This window comes from Phalaenopsis equestris, unplaced genomic scaffold (genome assembly GCF_001263595.1).
Source record: "Phalaenopsis equestris unplaced genomic scaffold, ASM126359v1 Scaffold000399, whole genome shotgun sequence".
Taxonomy (NCBI): domain Eukaryota; kingdom Viridiplantae; phylum Streptophyta; class Magnoliopsida; order Asparagales; family Orchidaceae; genus Phalaenopsis; species Phalaenopsis equestris.
Genome location: NW_018164841.1, coordinates 509,266 through 527,326, shown reverse-complemented (window position 1 = coordinate 527,326; position 18,061 = coordinate 509,266). Strand labels below are relative to the sequence as shown.

The 18,061-nt window shown below is 38.7% G+C and overlaps 1 protein-coding gene across 4 annotated transcripts in view; it reads right to left on the bottom strand.

The window, feature by feature from the left end:
* Positions 1 to 1,592: 1,592 nt before the first annotated feature.
* The window catches only part of LOC110026722 (alanine--tRNA ligase), a 38,882-nt gene continuing 22,413 nt past the window's right edge, over positions 1,593 to 18,061 (bottom strand). For 2 of the 4 annotated variants that reach the window (XM_020727797.1, XM_020727798.1), the window contains 3 exons: positions 9,277 to 9,372; positions 6,976 to 7,195; positions 1,745 to 1,818 (listed from right to left, as the gene is read on the bottom strand). In XM_020727797.1, the coding sequence (XP_020583456.1) occupies positions 7,013 to 7,195; positions 9,277 to 9,372 (279 nt within the window). In that variant the 3' untranslated portion in view covers positions 1,745 to 1,818; positions 6,976 to 7,012. Of the gene's footprint in view, positions 1,819 to 6,975; positions 7,196 to 9,276; positions 9,373 to 18,061 lie in introns of all 4 variants that reach the window. The other 2 variants (XM_020727799.1, XM_020727800.1) reach the window with 2 other exon arrangements.

The following is an 18,061-nucleotide window of genomic DNA, read 5'->3' as shown; positions in this document are numbered from 1 at the left end:
ATACTACTCATCAAATATATATATATATATATATATATATATATTAAGTAGTATTTTAAAAAAATCTATTTGACTACAATGCTACAAAGTTTTATAATCAACTAAAATATTGATTAAGAAAATATAATAAAATTATTAAATTAGATTCAAATGATGTTTTAATATAAATAATAATTTTTAAATCTTGCTCAAACCCTTATTATCTTATGTTTTATGACTACATGATTAGGGTTGTTAAAATGACTCTTTGTTCGTGAACAACTCATGTTCGGCTCGTTAAGCAAACGAGTCCAACACGAACACATTTTTTGAGCTCGAAATATAAATGAGCCGAACACTATATATATATATATATATATAAACAATCAAATTTATTAACAATCGAAATCTTACCGAGTAATTCCATAACTAAGGGTTTGTTTGAGAGGACGTCCCCCTCCTCAATTCTATTGCGGAGACCGCCGTGAGAATGCCTGCGATTCACTTGACTGATCAACATCTTCAAGAAGCACTTATATCGGAATGACTTATCGCGGTTTTGAATTGTGAAATTCAACCTTCGATTTGCTGTTCCAAACGACCGTTCCTTTGTTTCAAAAAGCCAAATGTCCAAAATACCTTAAGAACGAGTGAATGCAATGGTGGCCACTTCCTTGACTTATAGTTTAAGGGCCTCTTTAGGAAGGTTTTCTATCTACTTTACTTTTCATACCGCCATCATATTTCTCTTTAAAGAACAACTTTCTTGTTACTTTTTAAATACTTTTATGATTAAAAGCTAATTTTTTTCAACATAAGCTATTAAAATGTGATAGCTGTCAAAAAATTATAATTTATCCTTTTGAAAATAAAATAAATTTATAATATCCATAACTTTTTTAAAAAATAATTTCTTCTGTAATAGTTCAATTGACAGTTGCTTCTCCAAATAATTACAACTGCTAACGCTTGTTAGTCTAACCAACTCAGTCGGCGCCTTTACTTTCACATTCTCCGTCGTCGCCGCAATGATGGCATTAAGCATTTGTTCGCCAGGAGATATATGAAATACTCATTTTTTTTTGTTATTTTATTTTTGAAATGATAGAAGAGCATGTGGTGATAAATTGTGCAAAAAATAGCCTTTTATTTTATTTCCTTATTCTTCTCCTTTTCACTCAGCTTAACCTCTTGATCTGTACTAGAATCTTTAGTTGGGAGAAGAGATGAATGATCTTTTGAATGAATATTAAGGGTCCATTTGGGGCAACTTATTTGGTGCGGTGGCGTTTTGAAAATGCACACGAGTTGTTTGGGTAAATTGCGTTTTGGCAGCATATGCGTTTTCAAAATACTGAAATCAGCGTTTTCACACCGCACCTGTCTAGGTGCGGTGGCAGCTTTCTCGCTACGATTTGGCTTTTCCAAAATAATAAAAATTTATAATAGCTACCGCACATAGCTTATCAACAGATTATTTTACAGATTATTTTAATCAGCTTATCAACAGATTATTCAATAAGTTGCAGCTACCCCAAACAGACCCTAAGTGTATTTAAGTTCTATAAAAAACTTTAGGATGTCAAAAGGTATAATATTAGCTTTAACAAACAACCATCACTTTAGAACACTAAAAGACCAAATAAAGCCTAATTCATCAATTATGGCAACTATGATAAATCATCACAAAACATAATATAATTAGATGATACATTCAGGCATGATAGGAGCTCATTAATCACCGCAATAGATTAACAATGCTGCAGAGAAATAGAGAGCTCATGGGTTGATGCTGTAGCTGACCTTTGTGGTTCCTTTCTTTGATCGAATTTGGGTTATCTGGAATGATAAAACATACAATAAATGAGAGAGCAGATACAACACTAATTACTAATATTGAAAACATAAATCTACATGTTTCTACAGAAGGTCAAAGGTCTGATGTGGGGCAAGCACTGAGGATATTATAAATCATCTATGAAGTGTTCAATGGCATTGACTTCAAAAACATTCAATAAGATTACAGAAATTTAGTGGGAGGGCATTATAAATCAACCAAATTTTTCTTTACCAAGTTTGATTAATTGTAAGATAATCACAAAAAATTGATCAAATGATATTAGCAGTCATATATTTAAATGTAATAAAATATAAAATTATTTGTATAAAGAATAGACATTTTTCAAATAAAATACATTAAGTTCATTTAATTCAATCACTAGAACAAAAAAAAAATTAATTAAGCAATCTCTCATCAATTATCACATCTATCAAGGTTTACATTAGCATGCATAATGAGTAAGAGAGAGAGAGAGAGAGAGAGAGAGAGAAGAAATTACTAAAGTGAAAAGAAAGCTATGGTTTGGCAAGAGAATCAAATTAAATAAGAGTAAAAAAATAATAACTAAATAACTATAAGAGTACATCAAAAGCATTTACCGAGAAATGTAAGAGCAAAAAGAAAAATATAACAAAGCAAACAAGATACAAAGGTTCTATTCGGGTCATCTGGCAAGTAGGATGAAACTATTTGGCTGATGTCAAGCTTGCCAAAGAATTTAAAGACTTATCTTAGGCGCAAGGCTGACAAAGCAATTTAGTCATTTGTTAGTTATTATTGTGGGGGTATAAATAGGGCTTATTATGCTTAGGGTTAGGTTAAGCTATGATATTTTTAGAACTAGAGTTTGGGAGAGATCGCCTACCTTTTGAATTGTAGGTGTTATGGTAAGGGTTAGACAGAGATCACCTACCTCTCAAACTTTCAATGCTTATCTTTTAGGTAGTTGAGTTGTGTTGCTCGGTGTTATTGAAATAAAATATTTAGTTGTTCTAATTTTTGTGGAAAACACTTCTGGTTCCTATCAAATTGTTATCAAAGCATTCAACTATGGCAAACAAACGATGGGGTCGTGATAGCTGGGAAGCCGACGACAGGATATTGTGTAGGTTTCAGATCAAAGAAGGGATCGAGCCTCCTTAGTGGAGATTCGCTATTGATGGGATTGAGCGTGTCGTAGTAAATGAACCTCGCGATCTGAGAAGCTGACAAAGGGATTGCGGTGTTTCTACCGCAAGCAAGCTAAGAGCTGACAGATAACTGTTTTACATAGCTGGGAAGCCAACGACGGGGTCGCGGTAATCGCAGAAGCCAAGGTTGGGATCGCAACAAGTATTAGGAAGCCAAAAAAGGAAGCTTAGTGTGCCTTAGTCGCACAGTTGCAATTCAATTTCTATGGGAAGTACCACGGTATGCCCGAGTCACACAGTCACGAGCAGAGCTAGCCAGGAAACCAATGAATGGGATTGCGGTATACAGAGCTCTACATTCCTGATCAAAAATCATTTTACGAGTAATTAAAAAAAAATGATGCTCTGGATGAGAAATTAAAGGAAGAGGCAAGCCAAATCAGATCTAAAATGGAGCATTTCTCGGCCATGAAAGGGCGGTTCTCTTCTATGGAGGGGAGATTTACGTCTCTGGAAGAAATGTTGAAGGGGTAATCTCTGGGCTGCAAAAAATCTCTGCTCTGCACAAGACAACAATCTCATGAGCATTGATAGGTATTATAATTAATTGTGGAATGAACCAAGACTTCAATTATAATAGGTCGTATTTAAAATGAAAGTCGACTTCACATCTTTTTTCATGCTGATTATTTATGCTTATGAAAGATATTCAAAGTGGAATGTCATGTGTATGTTAGGATGTGTTTGGGGCAGCTTGTGCGTTTCAGGGTAAGCGACCCTCGAGTCGATTGCGGGGGTCGACCCGCGTCCTGCGTTTAGTGCAAAAATTGAACCAAGTTTTCGGATAAGCAGACAAAAAGCTTGATCCAAACGGTACCACGGTGTTTTCAACATAGATTTAATTTGCATAAAAAAATTTTAAAAAAGGTTTAACGCCACTTGCAAAAATAAAAAAAGAAAAAAAAGTAAGGAACATTTATAAAGATGGCCCCAATGATTTGTGATAAGTCTAATGATGATATTGAAAACAATAAATATTGTAGGTGTGCTGACACAAGAAATTTCCCTCGTAGAATTTTCGCAGTACTGTAGTTACTAAAGTATCGCGGGATTCAATATCGAGGGAGACGACAAACAGGCAACCGAAACAGTCTTGTTTTCCTTTCTCATGCTTTTTTTCCTGTTATCTTTCATTTCATTTTAGTTATTTCCTATATATGTGTTGTATTATAATTTAGAAGAGAGTTTGTATGGTGTTATCTGTCAGGACAGTCACCGACGTCTAGGGTTTTCCCTTCTAGTACTGTATCTGAAAATAAGAAGATAATGTGACTGTAACTAGTACAAGGAGGTGATCTCTTTCCAAAGGATCGAGTGGCGCTTTAGCTATAGCTCATTCCCAAAAGAGAATTTATCCTTACCCAACTCCTCCGCAACCTTTCAAACCACCCCACTGCCTTCCCCTCCATCCTCTTTGCAGGCCATATGGTCCCAACCCTCCACCTACACCGACGCCCCTGTTCACTCCCTCGCCTTGCTGCTTCGACTACTGTCCAACCCTCTGTACTTGCAACAACCGCCAAGGATAGCAGCCTTGTTGTCTTTTTGTTGCAGTTCCACCACCCAACCACCTATTTCATTCATTTCAGCCATCCCCCTCACTACAAAATCCACGAGATAGCACCCCTCTTTTTGTTCTACAGTTCAAAATCCTTCCCCTTCACTGTCCCTCATTGCCCCAGCCCTCCCCTTCGTTGTCGTTGTCGTTCCAGACCATGCAATTCCAGCCCCTCTACTTCACTGCCAGTGCAATTCAAACCCCTCATTTTGCTGTTCAGCAACCCACAATCCATTCCAGCCTTCTACTACCACTCCTCGACCACCAAGCCGATCTCAACACCCCCGGATCGACCCTTAGACCTATAATAAGGTTTCTAGCATCCTATTGTTTTTTGTTGCCCGTCTTCCCTTACCTTCTATCCTTTGCCGCCAAGCCTTCCAACATATTGTCCTGAACTGCCAAGCCCCAAAATTAAAAAAAAACCAAAAAATCCTCTTCTTTCAAGCACAACCCATTTCATCCTCCCACCATTACTCCTAGCCGACCCCCATCACCCTCGAATCGAGCCCTAGTGCGATGTGTGCCTTGCTTTGTTATAATTTCCCTTCCAAGTGTGTTTGGTTATAACCATGTATTTATTTTTAGTCATAAAATTTATTTTTTCTACGGTGATTTGGGCTAACTCTGGTATCAATTGGTATTAGAGCTAGCTTAACACTGGTCCTATTTTAAGATTTCTAGCATCCCTCCACCCCCACCCCCACCCCACAAAAAAAAAAAAAAAAAAAAAAAAAAAAAAACTTTTCCCACAACCCTAAACACCTTTAACCCACCTAAACTCAAAACCTCAACCATGCCATCGTCAAGACAATTGTCAAAATCTGATCAGGAACCTACCATAGATGACATAAAATGGGTACTCCGCCAAGTACTACTTCTGCTTGATGTCATTAAGTAAAGAACTCAGTGCAGGATCACCGTCGGCCATTTAGTGAAAGTCTTGAATGAGAGCAAGTAGAACACCTGAATTCCTTCCAAATGGATGATTCGAGTGGAGAATAAGATAGACCACAACGTTGTAGAACTAGAGCTGAATTTTCTATTGGAAGATATAGAGATAAGGTACTTGTTGAAGGATACAAATATGAGATGCCTGTTAGAGGATACAGAGATGAGGTGGCTATTGGAAGATACAAAGATTTTAGAGGGTAGAGAGGGATTGCATGTTCAAAGTATAGAGATGGCATGCCTATTAGAGGTTACAAAGATCTGAGAATGAAGGTTGACTTACCAGAATTTGAGGGGAGAATGAATCCATATGACTTCCTTGAGTGGATGTAGACTGTAAAGCGGATTTTTTAATACAAGGTGTCTGATGATAAGAGAGTGAAGCTCGCCTTCATCAAGCTGAAGAAAAATGCTTCTTTATGGCTGGAGAATATAAAGAGGGAGAGACACAGAGAAGAACGTGACATAATCATTTCTTGGGAGAAGATGAAACGGGAGCTGCAGCAATAATAGCTACCTTCGCACTACCGCCAAGATATTTTTTTAAAGTTCCGCTACCTGCAGCAAAATGAGCTATTAATGGAAAAACATATGGCTGAATTTATACAGCTTAAGTTGAAGTGTGAGCTGAAGGAAATAGAAGAGAATACCATGGATGGGTATTTGGGAGGCCTGAAGCTCTTCATCAATAATGTGGTCCACTTTAAACCCTATTGGACACTGAGAAAAGTGCAGACTTTAGCATTGAATGTGAAGAAATAATAGAAGCAGAGCAAACAACCATCGTCAGTTAGAATTCCCTGATGGTTGTAGTGAACAGATTCTCAAAAGTCAAATCGCGGGATGCCACCCCATTTGAGATTATGTACGGGCACAACTCTCTCACTCCACATGCTTGATACTGCTCCTTCCGACATTAGATATTAGTGAGGATGTTGACGAGAGATTCAGAAGTTATACGAGGAAGTGGGAGAATAGAACATTAAGTAGAACCGTAAGTACCAAGTACAACAAACAACACTAGAAAAAAAGGTGACTTTTTAGAAAGGGACTGAAGTTTCTAGGAGTGTTTGGGAAACTCAAATCTAGAGCGGGTGGACGTTTTAGAATCCTCAAAAAGCTGGATGACAGCGTCTAAGAGATCGACCTGCCGAGGGAGTACAATAATTCTTCTACTTTCAATGTGGCAAATTTGATTTTGTGTTACGAAGAACCAAAATCTTTGACGACTTAAATTAAAGCTCCACCAACCATGAGAGAGTGACGTATAGTTCCATGGAGGGTTGAACCAGATGCATAATAGTTGAACCGGTTCAAACATGGGATAGTAGGGCAAAATCACTCTTGTTTCGAGGCTAGGGTTGCCGCCTAAGGGGAGGGGCCTCCCCCTCCTAATTATCTATTATATATATGCATGCTATTTTATCATTAGGTTTTAGCTTTGCATCAGAATTTACCTGTCGTCGGCGTCTATTCCCTTTCTAGGGTTATAGTTTATCTTGCTCCAAGTTGGTGATTAACTTCACTTATCTCTTTACGCTCCCACATCCTGCTAGCTGTCGTGGCCCCCAACCCCTCCAGCCTTCTTGCTTGTTGTTGCAACTCCAGTCCAGCCTCCTCCATGTTGTTGTCGCGACCCCTCCTGTTCCCTATTGTTTGTTGCTGCAATCCCATAACCTACGAAGCACGAACACGGACATAGGGACACGTTTTTATAATTGATAAAACATGACACATCATGGACAGGTTTTTATAATTAATTAATATAAAATATATATTTTTTCTATTATTCTTTATTAAAAATATCACAACACAAACTATGAAAGAATAAAATATAACTTCATAAATTTAATTTATATTATAAAACCTCATGCTTTTAAAAATTAATTTTTAAAATTATATATAATGTTTCAAAAGCCCAACTTATCTACTAAAATTTAAAAAATCCTATGATTACAAAGAGGGAATTACTAATGCTCGGCTTCGACGGAATTACTAATGCTCGGCTAATGCTCGGCTTCGACGAATATTGGATGTACCTTCGATGCTCGATTTCAACGAATGCTAAAGGGGGCTTCAACATAATGAGAGATGGGGTGGCTTCAACTATGAGATATAATCTTATAAGTATATTTATAATTTTCTAATTCTCGTGTCTCATTTTTTCGAAATTATGTTAAGTTAAAGTCCGATGCAGTGTTGAGGTGTGTCCCGGACATGTTTAGACCTGAAAGAAATATAGACATATTTTATAGTGTCGGAGAAGTGTCAGTGTCTGATACGAGTCTGACACGGGTAGAACACATTTTTAAAAGTATTAGTGCTACATAGCCTATAACCATTCTTGCTTGCTGCCACCAGCCTTCTGTCTGTTGTCACCCCTCCCCTCTAACTTTCTCATCGTTTTTGCAACCCCTCCGGCCTTCTATTATTGGTTGTCACACCCCAACCAACACACCTACCCGTTGTCCAGCTTCAACACACCACCTTTCACGCCCTCACCCTAGAGGTCATTGGTGTTTGTTGTCGTTTTGTTCTTATTTTAAGCATCTTTGTTGTAATCCCTCTGAGTTTTTGACAATAATATTTGTGTTTCCATTACAATTTTGTGTTAACTCTCGTATCCCTCTTCTTCCTGACCTACAGTTCACAACCCTTCCCCTATCGCTACCATTCCAGGCCCTCCACTTCATCGCCAATGCAATTCCAGCCATCATTTTGTTGTCTATCTCCTAACACCACTCCCCGACCACCTAGCCGACCACCGCCACTACCGGATCGAGCCCTTGTCTTATTCTAGGGTTTCTAGCATCCTATTGTCCCTTTGCCTCCCACCTTCCCTCACCTGTTGTCCTTTGTCGCCAAGCATTCCAACCTGTTGTCCCGGACCGCCAAGCCCCCCTAACATCCTTTCTTTCCAACAACCCACAGCCAATTTCAACCTCCTACCACCACCTCCCGACCACCTATTCAGCCTCCTACCACCACCTCCCGACCACCTATTCAAACTCCACTACCCCCAGATCGAGCCCTAGCATGAGTTTGTCTTGTTTTGTTGTAATTTCCCTTCCAAGTGTGTTTGGTTGTAAACGTCTATTTATTTTTAGTAATTAAATTTGTTTTTCCTATCGTGACTTGGGTTAACTCCGGCATCATGTGCACTTAACATAGGCAAGGGGAAAACTCCCCAACAACTATGAGTCCATGAAAACAAAAATAAAAAACTCAATAAATTAAAGTGAAAATTTAATGAATTTGTTAACTTATGTCTCTAACCTTATAAACAAAGCAATCAATCGATAACACTTCAAAGAAATAGCTGCACAACCGTGATCTTCACCAGAGTCCATTTCTCTATTGTACCAACCTTTTTCAACGACAGTTTTGTTTGGTTTGAGTTGTACTTGGTTAACTCTGCTTTACGGATGTGGTGACGAGTTTACATTAGAAAATTGGCAACGCAATAAAATTTACTGACTGGAATTTTGCCAATGCGTATTTGTCACTGTTATTTGAACTTACAAAAGCATATGCATATAGCCCCGGAAAGAGATTAAATGCAGACATGCACAAATTTTACTTGAACCTCATGTTCACCTATTTATTGACAGGAAGGTGATTCCTCCCTTTGCACATATAGCCGCAACGCCCTACTTCAATCATCAACAAAGTTCATTATCTCGACAAAATTAAAAAAAAAATTGACGTGTTTAAGTTGCAATGCGTCTTTAAAATAGAACATGTCAAGTCAAAAATACCTTAAAGTTTTTAATGTCTGAAATATCAGCAACGTGAGTTCCTCCACAAGGGCATCCGGCATTGTTACCCAGCCTCACAATTCTTGGGGTGCTGCCCTGAATGTTCGCAAGGATTAAAAACACTAAATTTTATCAAATTATAAATTACTTTAAACTGACGAATATATCTGCAGAAAATGTAAGATATTTCTTAAACAACAGTGAAAGTGCCAAATGCTGTCTAAGAACTGTTTAGCCCGTTGTGCAGGCTAGCAGTGATTCTGAGATAATGCTTGTCAACAGAAAACTTGATGGAATAACCAAGGCTTTCCATGGGGATTTTGAGCAGTGTTATACATTGCTAGTCCCCCAAGACGGACGGGCTTTTGTTCAAGTGTTTCCCAAGGTCGGGAAGCTATGACAGGATTTTGAGAAGTAATGAAAAAACCCAAATTACCAAATGAAGGCTAAATGACAATAAAGTTCGACTAAAAAGACATCAGTCCACAAAGATCAAGTCATCATGAATCAGGACAAAAGATTACTTATCAATCCAGTCCAAATTTAATGCAATTACATGACCCCATTTAGGCAATTAAAAATAATTCTTATAAACTCGCTTCATAAGAGATATCTTATTTCAACAGATGTAAAACCTACAGAAATTACAAAATGTGACAACCACAAAACCCTTCTTCTATATCTATGTGACAAGAGGTCGTCCAAATTTTAAATATTCCATTCAAACAAAATATCTTATGGTTAAACTTCATATAATGTTCTTCAACATAAATCGTAAGTAGATTTCGATTAGATTAGCAAACAGTTAAAACTAAATCTAGACAAAAACATTATGGAAGCCAAAAAAGTTGGACAAAAACAAAGAGATCGATAATATAGAAATGTTAAAGAAAATTTGGACACACTGAATCCCCTAAATGGAAGAAAAACTACAAACCTTTCCTCCAATATAACTAAGAAAAACCTGCTGGCAAGGCTAAAAGTTTATGATCCAGTAACTAGAAATATAAAAAATCGCTGTTTACCATTAAACTGAGTTTAATTAGTCCCGATGAACTAACCCTTGGGTTAATTAAGTCATTACTTCCATTAAATAAAACCTACGTTAACTTTATTAGTCAAAAGCCTAATTAACATAATTAGACCATCTAGATTAATATTGTTTAAACTCAATTAAACCAGGTAATTGTATCCATTAAATTGAGTATGTTGTTTAGAGACAATAAAAAAAAAACTTAATGGGTCAAATTCAGATTAATCCAATGAAGTAAACCATTTAGCAGCCGAAATTATTGCTCGCCTTTGCTTTCCTTCCTCTCTCATCCCTCAAATCATAAACTCCAAGCCGCAACACATGCAAACAACATCCACAATACACCTTCAGAAAGCCCATGGCTGCACCATGTTAACCCGTTGCGCCTCATTCCAGAGTCACATCATACGCATTAATTCCACTCACAGGCAACTTTGGCCACCATGATTTTAGGCACCTTCAAAGTCCTCACTCCAAAGCCCCATTTTCAAATCATAAGCATTAATTCCACTCACAGGCAACATTGGCCTCCATGATTTTAGGCACCTTCAAAGTCCTCACTCCAAAACCCCATTTCTACAAATCTTCCTCTGTTTTGATCTCCCACTCACACTCGCAAACCCCCATTCTCACGTCACCACCAACCCAGGACCTCGATCTACCTTCAATTTAGACTCCAAAGCCTTCTCTCTAGTGACATAAAGCCATGATACCAGAGTTAGCTCAATGCACGATAACAGAAGCAAATATTAGCAGACAACCAGAGATATAATCAAACTCTAACAACATTGAAAACAAGACAATGCAAAAAAAAAAAAAAAAAAAAAAAAAAAAAAACCAGCAAGATACGGCTATGGCCTAAGAAAAATATCCTCGAATGTTGGCAGTGCAGTGGGTGTCATGTCCGCGACATTGAACGTAGCAGAAGCATAATAGTCTCCTGGCAGGTTGATCTTATAGGCGTTGTCATTCAGGTTCCGAAGTATTCTGAAAGGTTCATCCGCTCCGAGCTTGAGTTTCCCAAAAACTCCCCTTGTAAATTGCTCTTTCAATCGAATCCACACAAGGTGTCCTTCTTGGAACGTCACCTTCTTTCTGGATTTATTCGCCTGCGCCTGATATTTTCAGTTCTGCTTAGTAATTTCGCTTCCAACCTCCACGTGGAATTTTCAAATCTCGTTAACCCCTTTTTCATCATTCTCACTGACTTCTGATGTCGACAGGAGCGGTATCAACTCAAGTGGCGTGAGCGGGTTGAGCCCATACATAATCTCGAACACAGCACATCCTGTAGTCTAACTCATGGATCGATTATAGGTGAACTCGACTTGAGCTAGAATTAGGTCCCACTGCTTAATATTCTTATCCACGAAGCAGCTTAGAAGGTTTCCTAAGCTCCTATTTACTACCTCTATCTGCACTTCCATCTGTGGATGAGCTGATGAACTGAATTGAAGCTTGGTGCCTAGATTCCCCCACAAAGTCCTCAAAAAGTGGCTAAAAAATTTGACGTCTTTGTTGAAGGTGATGACCCTGGGAATCCCATGCAATTTTATGATCTCTCTGAAATATAAATCAATGACATGAGACGTGTCTAGTGTCTGATGACGGTACAAAATATGTCATCTTTGAGAATAGGTCCCCCACAACCATCACGGAGTCCTTCTTCCTCTACGTCCTCAGAAGACCCACCAAGAAGTTCATGCCAACATACACCCATGGTGCCTTTGGTACTTGTAATGGTGTCTACAACCCGAAATTTTGCTCTATTATCTTTGCCATATGACAAATCCTGCACTGTCTGACGTGTCGCTTCATATCTCTCATCACTCGGGACCAAAAGAAATGCTCTCACAAGGGCTAGTATTGTCTTTGCCAAAATGTCTTGCCAATCCTTATTTACAGATCATACGAACTAGAATGATGCTAGAAACTTCATCCAAATGGCGTGTTGGCCCTTTAGTTTGCTATGGCTATCGAGGAATTTCAAAATTGTATGATCTGTAAATAGTGTGAACTTGATTGTTAGTAGGTAATGACTCTAGTGCTCCAGAGCACTAACAATGACAAAAAACTCTTTGTCGTGTGTTGAGTACTTTCTTATAGAATCATTCAGCTTTTCACTGAAAAAGGTGATGGGGTGACCCTCTGGCTCAACACAGCCCCTATCCCCACGCCAGATGCATCACACTTTACCTCGAATAATTGGTTAAAATTTGATAATGCTACAACCGGTGCTTGCATCACCTTCTCCTTTAGTGTGTCGAAGTTGGTCTAAGCGGCAACTGTTCAAGTGAACTCTCTCCCTTTCAAAAGGACTGTCAAAAGTGCAGTGATAGTGTTGAAGTTCCTGATGAACCATCTGTAAAACGATGCTAAACCCAAAAACTATCTCATCTCGGTGAACGCTTGTGGTGCGACCCAACTTATAATAGTCTCAGTCTTTGTGGGGTCCATCTAAATGTCTACACTACAAAATATAACCCAAAAAAACATACATGGTCCATCATGAAGTAACACTTCTTGGGATGAGCATATAGTTTTTCTAGTCACAGTAAGTGATCCTCCTCGAAGCAGCTGTGTACTAGAATATCATCAAAGTAGACCACCACAAACTTCTCAATGTAAACCCAAAATACTTTATTCATTATATTCATAAGAGTGTTGGGAGTGTTTGACAAGTCGAATGACATAATTGTCCACTTGTATAGACCATCTCTCATCTTGAAAGCAGTTTTCCACTCATCCCCTAGCGTCATCCATATCTGGTGGTACCTACTGCGTAAGTCAATTTTGGAAAAAATGTTGGCTCCGTGTAACTGGTCCAAGAGATCGTTCAAGTGAGGTATGGGAAACTGGTACTTTATGGTGATTTTGTTAATGACTCTGTTATCGATGTGCATTAGCCATGACACGCCTTTTTTGGGCACCATCAAGGCAGGAATGACACACGGACTGGTGCTCTCTCAGATTAGTCCCCATGTGACAAGATCATGTACTTGTCGTTGTAACTCCTTGTACTGCGTAGGTTTTAATCTATAGGTGAGTCAATTCCGCAACACTGATCCTGGTATGAGATTCATGGCTTGTTGAATGTCCTTTAATGGTAGTAATCCCTCTGGAAGATTATTAGTCATCACATCCTAGAAGTTCTGTAGCGTTGTGTCATGCACCATCGCTCAAGCAAGGATGGGCCACATCATTTTAGCCATGGAAAAAAAGAAGATTCTAGAGAAAACTATAAAAAAGGAGAATAATCTAAGGTGTTTCAGAAGGTCCCACATAATTTCAGAAATATTCTGAAAGAGGCAAGCTTCAAGAGAACTCTAAAATATTCCGAAAAACTCTAGAATCACGTAAAGGGCAAATGTAGAACTATCTAAAAGTTAGTCTAATCTAATGTGACCTAGATAGTTCCCTAGGACTTGAGGAGGATTATAAATAGAAGTCCCTCCCCCTTATTTGGATCCATCCAAGGTTTTTAAGCAACCAAGTATGTCATCCTTCATTACTTAGTGAATTGTTCATTTCTTCAATAACTTGTCCTTACTTTTTTCCTAGAGAGTTTCATGTTTCTCAGTCCAAGCGTTGCAAGTGTTAGACTAATTTAGTGTTTAGTAAGAGTGTTAAAGTTTATAGTAGTTTATCTGTGACAGTTAGCATCAGAGATAAGGTTAAAGACATGAAAAAGAGCCTCAAAGAGCATGTCATGGAGGCCCAGATAGAGGGCCACAAATGTGGAGACATCTCAACAAGGACGGGGTCGTGAGGAGCAACGGGATTCTGCTGCATCCAAACTACATGGGAGCTTTAAAGAGCTCATATGATTTGCCCCTCACTCGGGTAGAGGAGGCTATGAATGACATGGAGGCCCAGATAGAGGATCTAAGCTAAAAGGTGGATGGTCTTGACAAAGGAGGACATCACTATCCATTCCACAATCAGAGGTATAATACTCCAACTAGAGAAATCCATGAAAGACCAACTGACAAAGATGCGAGAAGACCTAATAGGGGAGCTCCTCGATGTAAAACGACCTCATCAAGAAGAGATGAACAACCTCCATGACAGCTTGAAAGAGATGGGTGGAGATGTATCGTTATGCAAGCGAGCACCAACGACATCAACCAACCAACATGCATTCGAAGCCAAGCGCTCGAACTGCCAAAGCCTAAGAGTTTTAGAGTAGCTCACAACGCTAAAAAAATAGACCACCTATTATGGAGACTTGAGCAATATTTTGGAGCCATGGGCATTACTGATGAAGGCGTAAAGATCCAATTTGCATCTCTTTATCTTTCTGACAGTGCTATGCTATGGTGGAGAAGAAGACGAGGAGATATAGAAAAAGTTATGTGCACCATATCTACTTTTGATGATTTCAAGAAAGAGTTTAAGAGACAATTTTATCACAAGAATGCGGAGGATGAGACTAGTGCTCGATCGCGAAGGCTCAAACAAGCAGGATAGATTTGAGAATACATTAAGGAGTTCATTAGTTCCGTTCATGAAATACTTGACATGCAGACAATGATGCTCTCTTCAACTTCATGGATGGGCTCCAACCATGTGCAAATATGGAGTTTAGAAGGCATGGAGTGCAAGATCTCGCTACTGTCATTGTCTTTGTTGAGAGCTTGATTAACTACAGAAAGGAGTCCACAGCGTCAAGGGACAAGAAGAGTGCCTACGTCAAAGGTGAGTGAAATAAAGGCCAATACAAAGAAGAGACTCGTTATGAATCATCCTCTTTCAAGGGGCAAAGACAAGGGAAAAAGATAACAAAATCAAGCCATATAATAATTTCTTCCTTTGTGATGGGCTTCATAGGGCAATAGATTGTTCTTAGAAGAGAGCCTTGAAAACCCTACTAGCAAGTCATCATGAAGAAGGAGAAGCAAGAGGAGGTAATATGGTGGCACAAGTAGGTTCTATACAATTGCTAAATGGGATACAAACTTTAACAAAACCCTAAGCAAAAGTGTTACTCTTTATGGAGATGGTAATAAGTGGAAAGACTACTAAAGAAATAGTGGACACAAATGTTTCTTACAACTTCATCTCTACTGAAGAAGGACAAAGGATAGAACTACAAATCATTGGAGGAGATTCCATCAAGATAGTCAACTCAACAGTAAGGTCATTTCATGGAATAGCCAGAGGAGTAAAAACCAAGCTGGAGTTTGGTCAGGTACATTAAATTCCTCTGTCATTCCAATGGATGATTTCGAAGTTGTTCTAAGGCTAGACTTTTTAGATCAAGTAAAGGCATTCCCAATATCATTCGCTAATAGTATATCCATGAAAGGCAATCAAGCTTGCCTAGTACCAACAATAAAGACTAACAAGAAAGAAGCTAAGATGTTATCAGTCATCTAATTCACGAAGGACATCCAACAAGAGGAGTAAAGCTACTTAACTATTCTTCAAAACTCAAATAATGAAGAACTAAAGATCCAAGAAGATATGTCAATGGAGGTAGCAACGGTGATTGATGAGTTAAAAAATGTCTCACTTACAGAGTTATCAAAGAAGCTACCACCAAGAAAAAAATACAAACTATCAGATTAGGCCGGAGCCAAGGATTGAGCCACCAGCCATGAAATCTTACCGCATAGCACCCCTCCCATACAAACAGTTATGAAGAAAAAACTCAACAGCTTTCAAGTTTGTGAAATCTGAAAAAAAAACAAAATAAGTTAGTCCAAGCACCACTGCTTAAGACCACGAAGGACAAAGAAGTGGGCGACCAAGAAAAGAAGACATGTGGAGTATAAAAATGAAGATACATCAAGAGGGGTACCAAACTACAAAACTACAAAAAGTAGTTTTGTAGTTTTGAATGAAAAACTAGCTAATCAGATCAATCATCGAAGAGGGGTACCAAACTACAAAAAGTACCTCATCAAGTAGAAAGGACTACCTGATAGTGAAGTTACCTAGGGACATGAAGACACGCTGTAAAATCCAAAATTATCAGGAGTAATGCGCAATGAGGGCATTGTGAGCTTAGGAGGGGGAGTGTGTCACGCACCGTCATCTCAAGCAAAGATGAGCCACTTCTTTTTAGCCATGGAAAAGAACATTCTAGAAAAAAACTAAAAGGAAGGAGAATAATCTAAGGAATTTTATCAGGTTTCATATAATTCCAAAAAATTGCTGAAAGAGGTGAGCTTTAAGAGAACTCTAGAATATTCTGAAAAGTTCTAGAATCATGTAAATGAAAATGTAGAACTATCTAGAAGTTAGTATATTTTAATGTAATCTAGAAAGTTTCATAGGACTTGGGGAGGGCTATAAATAAAAGTTCATCCCACTCATTTGAATCCATCCAAGGTTTCTAAGCGACCAAGAGAGTAATCCTTCATTACTTAGTAAAGTGTTCCTTTCTTCAATAACTTCTCCTTCTTTCCCAGAGAGTTTTGTGCTTCTAAGTCCAAACATTGCAAGTGTTAGGCTGACTTAGTGTTTAGGAAGAGTGTTTAAGCCGCACAGGTGACTTGAGGAAGTTTTTCCATGACAAGTGGTTGTTGTAATGTTGGTATCTCACTCTCCTCCTAGACTCACTCTAGAAAAACTAATGACAGTGTCATTGGGCCATCTTGAACTCTGCATGAAGGTAGCCCATGGGACTAATATTTCCATTGTATCACCCCGCCTCCTGCATCCTTAACAGGTAATAACACAATGTGTTTTCCATTCTTCTTAAAAGAATAAGTGCTCTTGAAGACTTCCTTCCTACAGTTTAACTGCCAAGGCCTACCCAACAGAATGTCGCAGACGTCCATCGAAACCACATCACACCATATTTTCTTCTATAATTGATCCCCAATCGAGAATTCTACTAGGCCTTTTTGATCCAAGTATTTCTCGTTTCCTTTCTTCTACCATGTAAGTGAATAGACTAGGGATGTTTCTGCATGGTCAATCCCAATTTCTTCACCATGAGTGTGGACACCATATTTTCACAACTCTCACAACTCCCACTATCAATGATTAAGCTGCAAGTCTTACCCTTTATCGTGCACTTGGTGCAAAAGTTGCTATCCCAACAAGGATTAATTCGACTTCAGCTCCAAGTGTAATACCCTCCGTGTGACAAGCAATTCTCCCTCGTCCCCCTGAAGCTGAAGCTCCTCCCTGAGCTATCCTCTGACTCCTCGTTCATCTCCTCAACGACACTCTGATCTGTGAATGTGGCTACTCAGCTCATGGGATAACTAGAGGTTATGTGTTTGTAGTCATGGCACCTGAAGCACTTCCTAACTGATATTGTATTGGAAGTCTTTCTCATGTTTCTTTCTACTTTGATCCTACTTGTCATCTTCATGTGCTGCCTTGCTAGCTCCTCCAGAAAGACCCTTATCGATTACCGTAGTTGAGGGTGGATGTCAAAATGAAGACTGTTGTCCGAATGATGATTGTTGTCTACTTTTTTTGCTGTCTTTTTGTCTTTAAGGCTAAGTTCTGAACATCTCAAAGTAACCAGTAGGGTTGTAGTTGTATCACAATGCTAATAGCGGGCTTTAGGCCTCCCAGATATAAGGCAATCTTCTGCTCCTCTAGCTTGACCAACTCATACTTCATCTGCAATTGATCGATTTGAGCCGTGAATTCCTCCATTAAAAGAACACACTGCTGCAAGTGGTGGAGCCCAAGAAGTATGTCTTAGCGATAATGAGGTGGTAGATATTTTCGTTGTAGTTCATTCCTCATCTTCTCCTACTTGGAGATTTTATCACAACCTTCTCT